At 56.6% G+C, this 15,776-nt stretch overlaps 1 protein-coding gene across 2 annotated transcripts in view; it reads right to left on the reverse strand.

Moving 5' to 3' along the window:
* SLC12A5 (solute carrier family 12 member 5) overlaps positions 1-14,203 on the reverse strand; it is a 35,262-nt gene extending 21,059 nt beyond the window's left edge. The window contains exons 1-4 of one of the 2 annotated variants that reach the window (XM_061209578.1): positions 14,083-14,203; positions 1,131-1,225; positions 649-780; positions 124-270 (exon numbers count right to left, since the gene is read on the reverse strand). In XM_061209578.1, the coding sequence (XP_061065561.1) occupies positions 124-270; positions 649-780; positions 1,131-1,225; positions 14,083-14,203 (495 nt within the window). Of the gene's footprint in view, positions 1-123; positions 271-648; positions 781-1,130; positions 1,226-6,661; positions 6,729-14,082 lie in introns of those variants that run through there. The other variant, XM_061209579.1, reaches the window with a different exon arrangement.
* Between the last annotated feature and the right edge of the window lie 1,573 nt (positions 14,204-15,776).

Below are 15,776 nucleotides of genomic sequence, written 5' to 3' on the forward strand. Positions count from 1 at the left end.
ATTACACGCAGTGGTTCCTATAAAAAGATCAGGTCTCATGCTTCCCCCCCCTCCCCCTCCCACCCCCAGGTCCCTGCTCAGCCCCAGCTGTCAGGGATCAGGAGAGGGGAGGGTGTCACTCACACAGGAGCAGCAGATGAAGACCATGCAGAAGGACTCCATGATGCCTGCGATGCCCACCACCCAAGTGAGTCGCAAGAAGAGGATGACACCAAAGATGTTCTGCAGGCATGGTAGGTACACGCCCATGAAGGTGCCCATGCGGGGGGCCTGCCAGGGAGGCCAGCGTCAGTTTCTGCAGCCCCCCAATCACTACCAACACCCCAGGCCCACTCCTCCTACCCCGGTCCCTCCATCCCCCACTTTCCTCTTCTCTCCATCCCCATCCCTTCATCCCTCTTCCCTCTGATTCTCATCTCACTTCCCTCCTCCCTTCAGGGCTCCATCATCTATCCTTCAAGCCACCCCTCCCTCTCCCCTCCATCTCTATCCCTCACCTCCCATCCCTTCCCCTCCCTCAGCATCCGCCTCCCATCCCCCCTCTGTCTCCATCATCCATCCCTTCATCTGAATCCATTTTTCCTCCCCCACCTTCTCTCCCCTCCCACCCTCCTTCCTCCCTCAGCCCTTCTTCCCCAAGGCCCTCACCTGCACCGGCTTCTTTTTTCCACCCTCATTGTTTTCTGCCTCTTCATGCTCCCTACTTCCCTGGGGCAGGTTGGTGTAGTTGGCCAGGCCACTAAGCAGGGAGGACACCATGGGGCTGGTGTCCATCTCCTCCTGGGGAGGGAGGTTGTCAGTGTTGGGAGGCAGGGCCTGGGGGTGGGGGGTGAGCTAGATGGTAGGAGGCCGAGAGAGATGGGGACCAGGAGGGCAAACCGTTGAGGCTGGGATGAGATGAGCAGGGAGGGGGAACAGGCAAGGAGAACAGGGAGAGAGGGGGTTAGGGTAAGAAGGGGGGTAGCAGGGGAAAAAGGGAGGAGAAGAAATGACAGGGAGGTTCCAGGAAGCAGGTGGACCTGAGGGAGAGAGGGAGAGGAGGGGACTGCTCCCCAGGGAAGGAGGGAGGGAGTGGCTGACCAAGGGGGAGGTGAACTGTGGCTGGAGGCCCAACTCCCCTAGCAACCCACCTCAAACAGGGCCATGTTCTTGCCATCATACTCCTTGCCCTTCTCCGTGTCGGTGCTGTTGATGAAGGGGCTGCTCTCCTTGGGGTTGCCGTCACCTGAGAAGGCGGAGGAGTCAGGGGCCTGGCACCAGCCGATTGTTGCCCACATACCTGGACGGCCAGCTGAGTGGCCACTTTAACTCTCTGCACAATGGAAAACTGGAGCTAATACTGCCTCCCTTGCAGAATTTGAGTTGACAGCGCATACGAAGAGCCTAGCGCGCTCCCTGGCTCGTACGGGGTGTTTAATGAATGTGGAAGTGCTCCCTTGCTCTTGGGGGTCCTACTTCATTCATCAGGGCACCCTAGACTCTCCAGCGTCCCCTCCTTGACCATAACTAGCCCATCCTGGTGTTTGGGGGGGGGAGCATGCTCTTTCCTAGGGGGGAAGGCAGAGAACACTGCAGCTGAGGCCCCAAGGATACTCCACCTCTCGGAAGAGTGACCCCCTTGGGCATCTCCTATGTCCCTCATTCATCTTCAGGCAACGAGTATTTACTGGATGTCTCCTGTGTGCCAGTGTGGGCATGGGCGTGGGGGAGTAAAACACAGAATAAGACACCATCCTAGCCCTTGGGGAACCCAAAGGCAGGGGAGATAAACCAGCAGCCAGGAATTTCCAACCCAGGGTGATCAGGTCCGCGGTAGAATATGAAAGAAGAGCTGTGGTAACACAGGAGAAGCATTCAGCCCAGCCTGGGAGGTCACGGAAGGCTTCCCAGAGGAAGTGACGTGTCGGCTGAGAACTGAAGGATGAGTAAGAGCTAGACTGGGAGGGAGGCGGGAGGGTGTTCCAGGCAGATAGAACAGCAGAACAGCATGTTCGATGGCCCAGAGGTGAGAGTGAGAGGAGTGGGTTAGAGGAGCTGGAAGAAGCTTGATCTGGCAGGAGTCTAAGGAAGGGGCATGGTGGGGTGGGGGGCAAGGATGGGGAGTAGCATGTAAAAAAAATGAGGCTAGGAAGGTAACTGTGGGCCGGGTCCTTAAACGACTAGCCGGCCATGTTAAGGATTTTGGACTTCATCCAGAGGACAATGGGATATCATTGAAGAGTTTCAGGCAAAAAAATACCATGAACAGATTTGTGTTTTAGAGCAATTGCTCTGGCCTTTAGATGAAGAATACAGAAGCTAGTTAGGGACTTTCAGAAATCTGGGCAAGGGCCAATGATACCCAGACCAGAAGCAGTGTGGAACAATGAATAGACTCCAGAATTATTGGCACACATTTCTATGCCACATATTTGAGGATGTGGGAAGGAGGAATCTAGGATAATGCCTGGGTTTCTAGCATGGGTAAATGGGTGGATATGGTGCTATTTAATAAACAGGGGGAAGAAGGAGATTGGGGGTGGGGAAGTTGCTGAATTTGATTGCTGGTGAGGCGCTATAGGACACTCAAGTGAATATGTCCAGAATCACTTGGATGTACGGATCAGTCTGGGGCCCAGGAGAGAGGCCGGACAGGAGGAAGACATGGGGGTAGCCCATGAAAAGGGTGTAGGAAGTGTGTGAAACCGTGTGCCCGGAGGAGATCACCCAAGAAGAAAGTCTCTAGGGCATTAAGGAGAGGGTCCTTTCAAAGAGATATAAGGGGCCCTCCACAGACACACTCCCTTGGCTCCAGCCATCACACTTTCTCAGTTTCAGGGCTGAATCCCAGCAGTAGACATCTCTTTGGACTCCGGAGAAACTCTCCAATGACCGAAACAGAAGTGAAGTTGAGGCCCTACATATTCTGAATTTCCTGTCCCCTCATCTCCTGATCTCTCTCTCTCTCTCCCCATCTCCTCAAATCCTCCCCATCCTCTCCTCCTGGAAACCTTCCTTCGTCTCTCAGCCAGGGTCCATCCCCAGAGCATGAGCTGCTATAACCCATCTCATCCCGACTCAAAATTGTGGAAGTGATGCCTCACATCCTCAAGGGAAACCCACCACCGTCTCCTGTCGCCACCTCCACTTCACTCATCAAGCCAAGAACTCCTGCTCCCAACAGGGGCCTCCACCAGCTCACTCTTTTCCTCACATATGGGGGTTCCTGGGACTCGCAGACCGGTCCTCCCAGTGGGAGCCTGGCATGTAATAGGTGCTCAGGAAAAAGTCTGTAGAGGTGAATTCCCCCAGGCTCCCTTCCTGACCCCCAGCGTCTCAGAAGAGCTGTTTGGGGCCAGAGAAAAGGAGAAATAAAAGCGAGGTGGGTCCCTCCTCCTTTTAAAATGCTGGCAAGATGCCTCGTGTTCCTATCACACTATGGTGGTAACTAGAGGGGTTGAAGGGGGATGAGGTGAGAAGAAATTTCTTAATGGTTAAGAAAACAGGTTGGAGCCAAGGAGATTTAGGTTCCAGTCCCAACTTTGGTGGCTGTGTCGACACGTTGGGCAAGTCACTTAAACTAAGCCTCAGTTTCCTACTTTGCAAAGGGATAATAATGGTGTTTAACTCATAGGGCTGTTGTGGGGATTAAGTGAAATAATGCCTGTTGGGCGTGCCTGGCACCTAAGTGTAGCTACTGCCGTTACTGTTACAATTACGATTACTAATAGACGTGGTACCCCGTCCAGCCTGGGCTCCCTATCCCACACGCCTTCCCCGGCAGCAAGATTTAGGGGCCCTGTCTCCTGTGGGACTGGGTTCCTCTCTCCACAGCGTCTGCTCTTAGGGGCAGGACAGCCAGACACGAGAGCCCCCCATTCCTTTCACACCCCCTCCCCTCCTCCTTCGTGGGGGCGCGGGGCGCGTGCAGGGTGGGAATGGGGGGCGTCCCGGCCTGAGACCCGGCATCTACGCAGCCCCGCGCCGGTCTCCATGGCGACGGCGCGGGCAGAGAGCGCCGCGCGGAGCAGAGCCGGCCTCGCGTCCGCAGCGGCTTATGTAACGCGACGCGCAGCGCGGATCCAGACTCCCGGCCGGATCCCAGCCCCGAGATGAGGGCAGGGGAGGGGGCGGTTCGTAGGCTTGTCCTGGGTCCCACCTTTCCACCCGCCGCCTGGGTGGGACGCCAGGCCCCCGGTCTCGTCTGCCAGGGCTGATTTTGTCCCCTCCCTGGAACACCGGTTGAAGGGGAGGGGTGAGCTTCATGAGTTCTCAGAGGAGCAGGACTACGAAGGGGGAACTCGCCCTGATTCCCCAGAGCCAGGAGTCAGGATGATGGGAGAGCGCCGTGCGGCGCGCGCGCGAGAGGCAGGGCCAGACTGAGGCTGAGACCTCTCGGCCCCCGCCCCCGCCCCCTGGGAGCTCTCAGCCCGAATCGGCTTTCAATTAAGCGGCGGCGGCCAGAGCTCCCGGGGAGGAAACAGGCTAGCGGCGCGGGCTAAGGAGCCTCCCCTGGGGGCCTGGGGCCAGGCCTGGGGGAATCCCCAAGCCAGATCGGGGGAGTAGGGGAAGGCGTCAGACCCCAAGAGGAAAGGAGACCTGGGGGCCAGAGACAATATCCTTGTGTTCTTTAGTCCACAGGAGCCGTCTTACTCTGGTCATTCCCACCTCCCCAGGTCAGGACCCAGGTCCCCTCCTACATTTCCAAGAACCTAAGTTCAGAGATCTCAGTGGTTCTCGGTCTGGTGGTCTTCCCTCAAGCCCAGTAGGTCCTTAGAGCGCCCTATCATCATCTCCAGGCACCACTGGGAGGCCTTCTTTCTCTCTCTGGGACCCAAAATGCCAGACCCAGGTCCTGGCCACTCTAGTTCCAAATCCTGGACACTGATATCTAGGGAGAAAGTCTCCCCATGAGCCTGCTACACTCAGAGTCTGGAAAACTTATGGGGAGGGGGCAGAACTGAAGGGAGTTCCTAGTTTGCCTCCTGCTCCACACACAGAGGCCACTTTTCTAGGCCACGTGAGACCCCCATGGAAATCCCATGGCGCCCAGTAAGACGCCATCCTCAGGGTAGAGAAAGCAGGGACTGGGGGATTGGACCCATACCCCGTGTCTGCGGGAGCAGAGGCCCCCTCCTCAGAGTGGTGACATCTGAAGGGGATCCCAGGTGGAAATGGCCCCCCTTCGTTCGCTAGGAACCGCGACGGGATGCCGGGCTCTGCTAAGAACTCGACTTCGCCAAACCCCCTCCCTCCCGCAGCCTAAGCCCGCTGTGGAGGAGGGCGGCTGCGGATTGAGGTAACCTCAGGGTCACTGTGGAGATGGATGAGTTAGGCAGCTAGTAGTTCCTACCCGTACTCAGCCTCAGGGAGGAAGAAGGGGTGTCAGACAAAGGATCGGGGACCCTGGTGTCCACAGACTTCCCAAGCGGCCCCTTGGCTCTGACTTGGACCCAGGATCCGGAGGACTTCAAGGCCAGGCTGCCGGTCCCTGGAAGACCCTGCTCTTTCAGCCTTGGGCCATCCCTGGGGGAGGTCTGCAGGAGTCTCGGCCCAGAGGGTCAAGCAATGCCCAGGGGAGCGTTTGAGGCGCTGAGCGCAGCCAGAGCGGGAGGCGCGCTAGTGCGCAAGGGACGCAGCGCCGCTGGAGGGTGGGGGCTGGGGGCGGCTGACAGCCGTGCTGGGCGGCTGAGACCGCGTGGGGGGGGGGGCGGTGGGGGGCCCGAGAGCCCGAGGGGGTGGCTGGCCTCGCAGACCTCGGAGCAGGGAAAGCGCGGAGGAGAGCGGGAGCCGCGAACGGACTCGCTCCAAGCCCCTCTGCTCCTAGCGAGTCTCCGCACCCGCCGCAGCGCGTCCGCAGTGTCCGCGCCACGGCGCCAGGAATTCGGCCGCTGGGACCCCATTCCCGAGGCCTCACTGGGGAAGCTAGCAGAGCTGACTGGAAAGACTCCCCCCTGCCCCGCCCTTGAAACCACACTGCTATGCCAGGGTACCCAGAGGAAGGGGAAAGGGGGAAGAAAGGAGGGTGATCTTGCTTCCCGTCCCGAACCCACGGGAACGCGAGAGGGAGAAGGAGATTCCGCAAAGTAGAGCTGAAAATCCCCGGGGGGGGGGTACGCTTCGGTCTGAGGTCGGACCCCGGGCAGCTTTGGGGGAGGAGGCCCGGACCGCATCAAGTGACCCCTTAAGGAGACACCGCAGCCGGACGAGGGCTGTCATATGGCTCCAATCCCCCCATAGGCACCTTCCCCCCATCTTTCAGCTGGAAGTCTCAGAGCGAGGGACTGCCGCAGACTGCGCCCCCCGCAACCCCCGCGCTCTGCGCCAGGACGCCAGGGTCCCTCCTCGGGAAAAGGAGCCCTCCTCCCTCCCGTCGAGCTACACGTCAGCCCGTTCTAGCTCTTCCAACCCCTTCCCACCGCCTCCCCCGCTTAGCTAACCCACGTCTGCCCCCGGGCCGCGGGCAATGGCAGCCCCTTGGCCCCCAGCCCTGTCCCCGGGCGCGGCGCATTCCAGCACCTCGTACAGTGCCTGGCGCATTCCAATGGAGCTGGGCTCCAGGCCGCCTTGGGCGCCCACCGCCCCGGTCAATCCCCGCCTCTCCTCTGAAGGAGGCGGCCCCCGCTCTGCCTCTAACCCCAGAGCCGCTTCCTCTCCTCGCCGCCCCCGGGCCGCTGCTTACCAGGGTTGGCTCCCCCATCGCCGTCCTCGCAGTCCGTCAGGTTGTTTAGCATGGTGGCGGCGCGGCGCCGGGCCCGGGGATGGCTGCGACGCCTCACCCGCGCCCCTCTGCCTGCCTTCGCCGCTCTCTCGCTCGCTCTAGCTCTCTCTCGCTCTCCGCTCCACGGAGGAAGAAGCTGCAGTGCCCGCCCGCCCGGCGCACACACACTCGCACACGGACACACGCTCACACCCGCGCGCGCCCCCTCTCAGCGGCGGCGCTGCTCACCTCATCCCGTATGCAGGAGGCATGAGCCACTGGCGGGGTTTTGCGGGGGGGAGCGCGGGAGGGAGAAAGAAGAGGGGACGAGGGGCGGGCAGTGCGCTCTTGGAGGCCCCCTCGCACGAAAACTGGGGGCTTGCGCGGGTGGGATGGAGAGGGTGCTGCGGGGGATGGGGACCTCGCCTCCCTTGAGCAGACGTAGCTCCGCCCGCCCCCCACTCTCCGGCGCAGGCGGGGCCGGCACGTGGGCAGGTGCCATCCCGCGCCCTAAAAATAACGGCAGGGAACTAGGTCGCGGCCGCGGGGAGGCGGCCCCGCAGCGGCTGCCTGGCCGAGGGTCATCCTCCCCCTAGAGGGAAGATGAGGGGGGCTGAGGCGGCAGGGGTAGGGCGCCATGGAATATGGGTCCCTGGAGAGCCTGTCTGCAAAGCTGGGAAGGCCAGCCCCGAAGAACGGTGGAGAACCAGACCCTCTCCCATAATCACTGTTCAAGAGGTTGGAGCTAGGGATGTGTGGAGGCCAGAGCCTTTAACTGAAGCACAGTGCTGCCCCCATGGGGTTCAGGGTCACGGGCTGAACTGTCTGGCTCATCCTGTCTTAAAATGGGAGGCATGAGTCTGAGGAGTTGCCGTGAATACTTTACTGTGCTTAGACGGATAGAAGTCTTAGCATCTCACCTCCAAGGCAAATCACTGGAGTCCAAAGACAAGGACCCTCTGACTGTGGAATGACCCTGGGAAGGAGAGGTGGTGAGGAAGAGAGAAGGCAGCAGTGAGGTTTCAGGGAGCGCTGCCTCCCCACTGGGGATGGTGCAGCCTTTAGGGAGGGCAGGCTGGTGGGAGGCTGGCCGGGAACAGAGTGGGGGAGGGGAGAATGAGGCCGCCTGTCGGTTTGGGACCAGATTTTCTCCCGGGGCGAGAGTGTCTAATCCCCTAATCCAGGATTGCTTTCTGAGGATTCCAGAACTGACATGCTTTCTGTGTTCCTCCCCCTCCCCTGACACCAGTCCCCTAGAGGCTTGATTGTCCTGGGACCCCTCAGCACCCCTAGAATCCAGGCTTGAGCCAGGGGTGGAGAGATCTCAGGAAGCGGCATCAGAGGTTTGGACCCTTTGAGTCCCTGGAAAAACCTAAACATCCAAGGAGGAGAGCAGATCAAGGGGAAATGATTTTCAGACTCACCCAAGCCTCCAACACTAGCCCTCTAAATTCCAGGAGAGGTCCAGGGCTGGAGAGGATCGTGTCAATCATCTTAGCTAATGCACTGCTTTCATTTTACAGGTGAAAAAGCTAAGGCCCAAAGGGTGGGGGGCAGATGACTGCCTGTGGACGCTATGCCAATGAATGGCAGAACTTGGTCTAGAATCCAGTTTCCTTTATTCCAGTTTCGGACTCTTTTCCTCAACATAACCTCTTTTTAAATGGGTCCTGCCTCCAATAGAAGGGACAAGAATGCAGTCATATCCAAACTGCTCAGTGGCCTCTGATCCTTGGCTACTAAGAAAGGAACAGGGACTGGGTCGGAGATGAGCTCTCTCCCTTTTCTTGCGCTCAGACTTCAGACGTGCAGCTGGAGTGGCCTCTCAGCTTGCAATTGGAGGTGGGCCCAGAGACCTTCAAGGATCCTTAAAACACAAAGCAAAACAAAACAAAACTATCCACACGACCAGAGGCCCAGTTCTAGGATGGGAGTTTTCAGGACCATGGACAGGGCCCGCTGCTCAGATTCCGTTGTCGCATATTTGTCAGTGGCTTCAGATTGGGTCAACCAGAGTCTTCAGCAGCTGACTGAAGGGGCCCTCTGAGGGATCCACCAGTAAGATATCCCTGCCACTGTGTTTTATGGATGCCAGAGGACTCTTTAGGGTGGAGAGCTAGGTATTCAGACCAGGTGTGAGAATTGGTCCTCTTGGCTTTCCCAGAGAGAAAACCACACACACAAAAAAGTGCAGTGAGTTTGGATTGGTGACAGGGGTTTAAAGGGTTGCAGGTGGGTAGGCCAGTGTGCAAGAATTTCTAAGCACTCCACACACCACCACCACCACCACCACCACCATCACCACCATTATGGTTTTCTACTACTCTGTAGAGACAGGTAATATAGTAAAATGTGTAGTATGTTTGTTTGAGAAGTGCTGTGAAATAAGTACTGAGGTTTTTCAGCAATCCCGGGTCTGGGATGTTCCCCTGGGGGTATTTCTCTTCATTTGTGGTCCAGAGCCCTGGCTGCTCAGGGACTGAGCCCGCCCATGGAGAAAAGCTAGATCCCAAGGGAGTATAGGTGAAGGCAGGGGTGATCCTCTTCCCCTTGTTGTCCCATCTGTCCACCCTCACCAGACCTCCTATCTCACAAGGCATCTGGGATTCAGGAGATAGTGGTGCTGTCTGTCCTCTGCCCTCAGACTCTGTGTTTCCTTGGGCAAAACTGAGTTCCTCTCAGGGCCTGAGTATCTCCATCTGTAAAATGAAAGGGTTAGGCTGCATAATCCATGGGCCTTCTTCCCACCCTGAAAACTCTCAGTGCTCTCTCAATTTATCTCAGACTAAAGCCAGGGAGCTCTTCATGAGGAGACAAGACCAAGTGAAGAGACAGCCGCAAGGGGAGACCCCGGTCCTTTGATTCACACCCCCCCCCGCCACCTCTCAAGAAGACTGATCCCTATTCTGGCCTCAGGCCAACCCTCTGCAGTGAGGCTTTCAGAAAACACATTGCAGGCACCTCCTGCACTGCCAGCCTGGCCTTGGCCAGTAAGATGACCCTCAGCTCTGAGCCCCAGGAACATGGCTGCCCGCTCAGCACCGCTTCCCCACCCAGAGCCCTTGGAAGATCTAGGGCCAGAGGAATCTTCTCATTAAAGCATCACGAGATGCAGAGCTGGGCAGGGTCTTATTTCTAAACTCTGAGTCTCTAAAATTCCTCTCTCCTCCCACCTTATGCTTCTCAGAGAGAAAAAAGGTCAGGGAAGCTGCCTCCTAAATATCAGGATTTGGGAACTGGAAGGAACTTTGTAAGTTATTTTTTTAGTCAGTCCTCATTTATGGGGAAATTGGAGTCTAGAAATGGAAAGGTACAAATTTTCTCCATGAGGTGAACTTGTGGCAGACTGGGGACTAGAATCTGGCTTCCTGACCTGCAGCCCAGGGCCCCAGCCACTGAATCAGGACAAGGAGCTGTCTGGAAGAAACTGGAGCCACCTGACTGGGTCCTCTTTCCATGAAAGGCAGGCACAGTGTTCCTCATTATGGCTTAATCCCCATCCATCTTTGTCTCTATATCATTAGCCCCACGGCCTAACCCACCCACCCCCAGCTCTGGCCTCATGGAGCCAAGGCCCTGAACTCCTTTCTTCACTCTTCTCTCCCCCACCTGCAGGCCCCGTCCTCCAGACCCCAGACCCTTGCAGTGAATTGACGAGTCCGGCACAGAGCACACCCCATACACACAGGGCTCGCAGCAGACACGTCAACCACCATCGTCTCCGTGGTAACCGGGGGCTTAATTAACAGGCTGCAGCCCTGTCACCATGGAAATGGCACCCCAACAGCCCCCCATTCCTCTACAGATTCAGCCCGTCTTCCCTCTTTCTCAACCAGGACCCCTTTCTCACTGTACTCACCCCCATCCCCACCCCACCTGGAGAGCTGGTGCCCGCAGATCGCTCTGGTTCATTGAGAAGAGGGGAGGGGAGATGAGGGGGATGAGAGAGAGAGAGAGAGAGAGAGAGAGAGAGAGAGAGAGAGCAGCCCATCACCATGGCAACTACAGCCCCGTTCATAACCAGTTTGTTGCCATGGAGATTTCCAGGGCTCACCTTGGGCTGAGGTACTGGGCCGTGAGGTTCTGAGTCCTGGCTTGAGGAGTGGGTGACTGGAGAACTCCTTGGATAGGCTGGAGATCTCCAGATCAGGTATTTTTGCCAATAATTCAGTGTCATTCTTCCCAATTTACAGATAAAGAGACTGAAACATGAGGTTTGGGTATGGGGGAGGTAGAGAACATCACCCTTCTAGATCATCAAAGAATCTGAGCATTTTTATGGCTAGAAGGACCCTCAGGTAGCTTCCTGTTCAACTTCTTTATACTACAGATGGGGAAACTGAGGCCCAGAGAGGGGAAGCAATGTGCCCAAGGCCACACCACAGAGGCTGTGCTAGAGAGTGGATAGGCTACATTGTGATCTCGCTCCATCCCCCTAGCATAAGTTGGCTCCCTCTCACTCCATGGGGACACATCCCAACTCCTGTTAGTCTTAACCAGGCCCAGCGCTCTTCCCAGTGCCCTGTCTTCCTCTATGAGAAACTGAGGCACAGCAGGGAGTGGTGCAAAGGGATGGGGGAGTAGCTCAGAATTGTAACAGTTGGTCCCAGGTTCAATTCTATCCAGCCCAGTCACCATCGATCTTCCCATGGTACAAATGAGGCAACTGAGGCATGTGGGCTGCCCCCCAGTGTTAGTGGTAGATTCAAGGATCACCTTCTGACTTGCTTCTTTCCTCCCCTGTAAGTCGCATTCCCACCTATAGCTGATCTCCTGGCAGCAGGAAGCACCTCCAGGGGCAAACTCCACTCCCTGGGTCCAGAATGAAAGATAAGACTTGTATGTAAATGACCTACAAAACCTTCCCCCACCTTCCACATGCTGCCATCTCTCCCTAAGGGGCCTGGGTGATGACAACAGGTGGGGAGAGCATCCCCCTGGGGCCAGAGCACTGGCACAAAAACAGCTGTGGGAAAGATACCAGCAGATTTTACGTTCCCCTAGGGAGCTCTTGTGCACTTCCCCATGTAGCGACCTACCAAGGAGAGGTGTGGAGGCTGTCTCAGGGCCTAAGAGGTTAAAAATCCCCAAATTACTCTCAAGATGGAACTTCAGTAAACTCATGCACACAGGTACCCATCCCACAGATAGACACAAATACACACATCAACATGCCCATCAACACACTGGCATACAACGACACACGTAAGCACTGACTCACTGACTGCCCCACAGGTCACCAGAGCTAGCGTGGGATGCTTCTCCCTCAAGACATGCAAAGACACACACACACCGCCTCTGCCACAAGCCCACAGCGTTCCAGATTCACCTCCAATTTGCACACACACCTGCACACCCAACACTGGGAGCCGTATTTTACTTCATTATGCAAGAGCTTGGAAATGGGAATGGGAAGACGGAACAGTCACCTTGGGATAAGAGAGCGAGCCATCTTATTCTCAGGCCAGGGGGTGGGGAATGACAGGAGAGAAGGCAAGGTAGGGGAAGCAGGAGTCTACAGCCACTCCCCCTCTCATCTGATGAGCAGTAAGCACCTACTAAGTGCCAGGCTGTGGGCTTGGTACTCAGAACACAAAGTTAAAAGGATGTGGTCCCTGCCCTTGAGATGTAGGAGACACACAAGTAAATAACTTCCATCCATTGGGACATGTGCTATAATAGTGCAGTGGGCAGGCAGAAGAGGAATGTCTGCCTCTGCCTGGAAGTGAGGGAACGTGAAAAAGATTTTCAGAAAAGGTTAAATGAGCTATAACTTACAGAGTGAGGAGGAGTTTCCCTGGCTAATGGAGGTGGGAGAAGGACACGGACAGGTATACCAGGAGCAGATGAGGGAAGGGTTTGAATGACAGACTAAAGGGTTTGCCATTTATCCTACAAGCGATGGGGGGGCAGGGGGGGGTTGTGTGGTGTGAACAGGATTGGAGGCAGGCAGACCAGTGAGGAGGCTGTGGTCATGGCCACGTGAGAGATGATGGAGGTTTGGACCAGGGTGATGATGACAGGAGGAGAGATGTGGCCAGATTCAGGATAAATTTTGAAGGTGAAGTGGCCAAGACATGAGGACCAATCAGATCTGGTGGGAAGAGAAAAGGGGGCGTTGAGAATGGCTTCTAGAGCTCTGACTTTTAAATCTGTAAGCTAATGGTAAGGCATTCCTGAAAATGAGAAAAGGGGCAGACAGATTATGGGAAAGATGAAGAAAGGAAAGAGCCCCCAAAAATCTGAATGACAACGTCCAGGAGGCGGTTGGTTCACGGGACTGGAGCCATGCTGAAATATAGGCCTCAGTTTGGTCATCTATCCAATGCAGAGGTTCACCAAATAAACCCCTAAAGGGTTTTTGGTGCTTAGTTTTGCTGGGGTCAGGGTGAGCTCACCTGCGGCTCAGCAGCGACCCCTGGCGGCCCGGGGAGGCTCTTCCTCCTCCCCGCGCTGGGGCCACTTCAAGCGAATTCTCCACGTTCCTTCCAGACCTGAAGGGCCCAGAGTCAGGCAGGGGACCGCTGACAAGTGGCCCCTGCGGAGAAGACTGCGCGTGTATCCAGGATGCTAATTCTTCACCGAAGCCTAGAAGGATCCCTTCCCTCCTCTCTCTTCTGTACCCTGCATGTAACTTCCATTACAAGATCACTGCAGTGGGCCCTCCAGGAAGACGCCCCCAGAACAGCCTGAGCTCGCTCCACCCACCGCTTGTGAAGCTGGAGTAGAAGGACCTAAGTGAATCCCCCAGGGACGGGACTAGAGTGCCCACGGAATCCTGCCAGGATCTAGCTGCCCGGGGTCCAAATTTCTCATTCTCCTGTCTTCTTCCCGGGATCCCCAGGCGCTGTCCGCGACGCCTCCTGGGTGACTGAGGATTGGAGACCTGGCGACCCGGACTCATGTTTCCTCCCGCCCTCAACTCCACCCCTATACTACTAGCCCAACCCCTTCGTCTCTGGTCCCGCCCTTTTCTGCCCCCAGAACGAGATAGTCCTGCCTCCACCCATTGGCTGTGGACGCACACGGCCCTCCCTTTCCCTGGTTCCACCTTCTCTCCCTCTGGTCCCGCCCCCTACCCGAGATGACCCTGCCCCTTTATTGCGCTCCGGCCCAGCCCCCTGGACCCTAGCTTCTTTATAAGATCCGCCCCTTCGCCTCTAGCCCCACCCTCTTCCCTGTGTCCCCTCCCACCTCAATGTGGTCCCTCCCTTCATCATTTCCCTTCAGCCTTCCCCCAGTTCCCTAGGTTCCACCTCCTCTCCCTTCTCTGGCCTCCGGCTGGGACCCTCTGCCTACCAGTCCTGGTCCCACCCCTCCCAACAGAAGACCCGCCCACCGTGTCCCCTCCCCTTATCTCGCCCCGCCCCACTCCGGCAGGCCCCGCCCCCTGCGGCCTCTACCTTTGGCGTCTTCCCCTGAGAGGCGACCGAGATCGGCTGCTGAATGCCGGTGGGACTCCCAGTCAGAGGTCCCGGCAGGCCCCGCGGGGGGCAGCGAAGTGACAGTGAACCTGCGGCTCATGGTGCGGAAAGGAGCCGGGCGGCCGCGGTACGGGCCCGGATCGCACAAGTGGCCGCAGCCGGGCTCCAGGAGGCAGAAAGAGCTTATTCCCCCATCCCCGCCGGCCGCCCCCCGCCGGCCGCGGCGCCGCGCAGGGTCCTAGTGCCCGCTGTGCTGAGCCGCTGTATCTGGCCACTGCGCTTTGAGGCCCTGGGCTGTCAATTCCACTGGAAGCGCTTGAGGATCCAACCTGCTGCTGAGAGCCACCCCTGCACCAGGAGCCCGGTCCCTCCTCGGCTGGGGTCTCCTAAACACCTGGGTTTAATTCACTCATTCAGCACATCTTGATAGCGCGCCTGTGTTTGAGGCTTTGGTGCTAGGTACTGATACAGCACTGGATGAGATCGACTGGCTTCCTGCCCTCGTGTGGCTCAAATTCTAATGAGTGAGAGGAGAAAGATTACAAGTGAGCAAACGCACAGACAAGATAATTTGAGACTGTGGTATATGTCAAGAAGAAAAAGTAGGGCCAAGGGGTAATGACTAGGGGGAAGGACTACTTTAGGGGATGGTCTAAGAAGACCTCTCAGAAGATGTGATATTTCACCTGAGACCTCACTGATGAGAAGGAGCCAGCTAAGCAAAGATCTGGGGGAAGAGCTCTCTAGCAGAGAAAATAGCAAGTACAAAGGCCCTGGGGTGAAAAGAAGCCTGGACTGTTCAGGGAGCAGCAAGAAGGCCAGTGTGTCTGGAGCAGAGTGAACGGAGAGTAGAGTGATGGAGGTGAGGGAGGAGAGGAGGGCAGATCGATGGTCTCTTGAAGGCTTCAGGGAGGAGTCTGGATTCTTTTCTAATCTACAAGGGAAGTCATGGGAACTTTTTGAGTAGGGGAATGATGGCTGCTGAGTGAAGACTCAACTAAGGGCAGGAGTGGAAGCTGGGAGTCAATTAGGAGGCTCCTGCAACCCCCAGGTAAGAGGTGATGATAGCCGGGCTAGGGTGGTGGCAGTTGTCCAATTCCAGATACATTTTGGAAGTAGAACCTACAGGACCTGCTGCTGGATTAGACATTGCATGTAAAGGAAAGAGGAGTCAAGGAGGACTCCTAGACTCTCATGCGCTGCTGGTGGGAGTATAGATGGGCATCACCACTTGGGAAAATTGTTCTGTCAGCTAAAGCTGAACTTATACATACCTGTCTACTCAGCAATTCCACTCCAAGGTATATGCCCCAAAGAAATGGCTGCCCATGTTCACCAGAAGACATTTACAAGAATGTTCATAGCAGCGTTATTTGTAATAGCCTCTAATCAGAAACTACCCAAGTAACCATAAACAGTAAAATGGGCAAATAAGTAATGGTATGTGAATACAGTGAAAACAGTAGTGGGAATGAACAGTCTATAATTCATAAACAATATGGATAAATCTCACAAATATAACATGGAATAAAAGCCAGACACAGGGACTTCCCTGGTGGCGCAGTGGTTAAGAATCCACCTGCCAATGCAGGGGACGCGGGTGTGAGCCCTGGTCCGGGAAGATCCCAAATGACGCGGAGCAACTAAACCCGTGCGCCACAACTACTGAGCCT

Source organism: Eubalaena glacialis, chromosome 13, assembly GCF_028564815.1.
Source record: "Eubalaena glacialis isolate mEubGla1 chromosome 13, mEubGla1.1.hap2.+ XY, whole genome shotgun sequence".
Lineage (NCBI taxonomy): Eukaryota > Metazoa > Chordata > Mammalia > Artiodactyla > Balaenidae > Eubalaena > Eubalaena glacialis.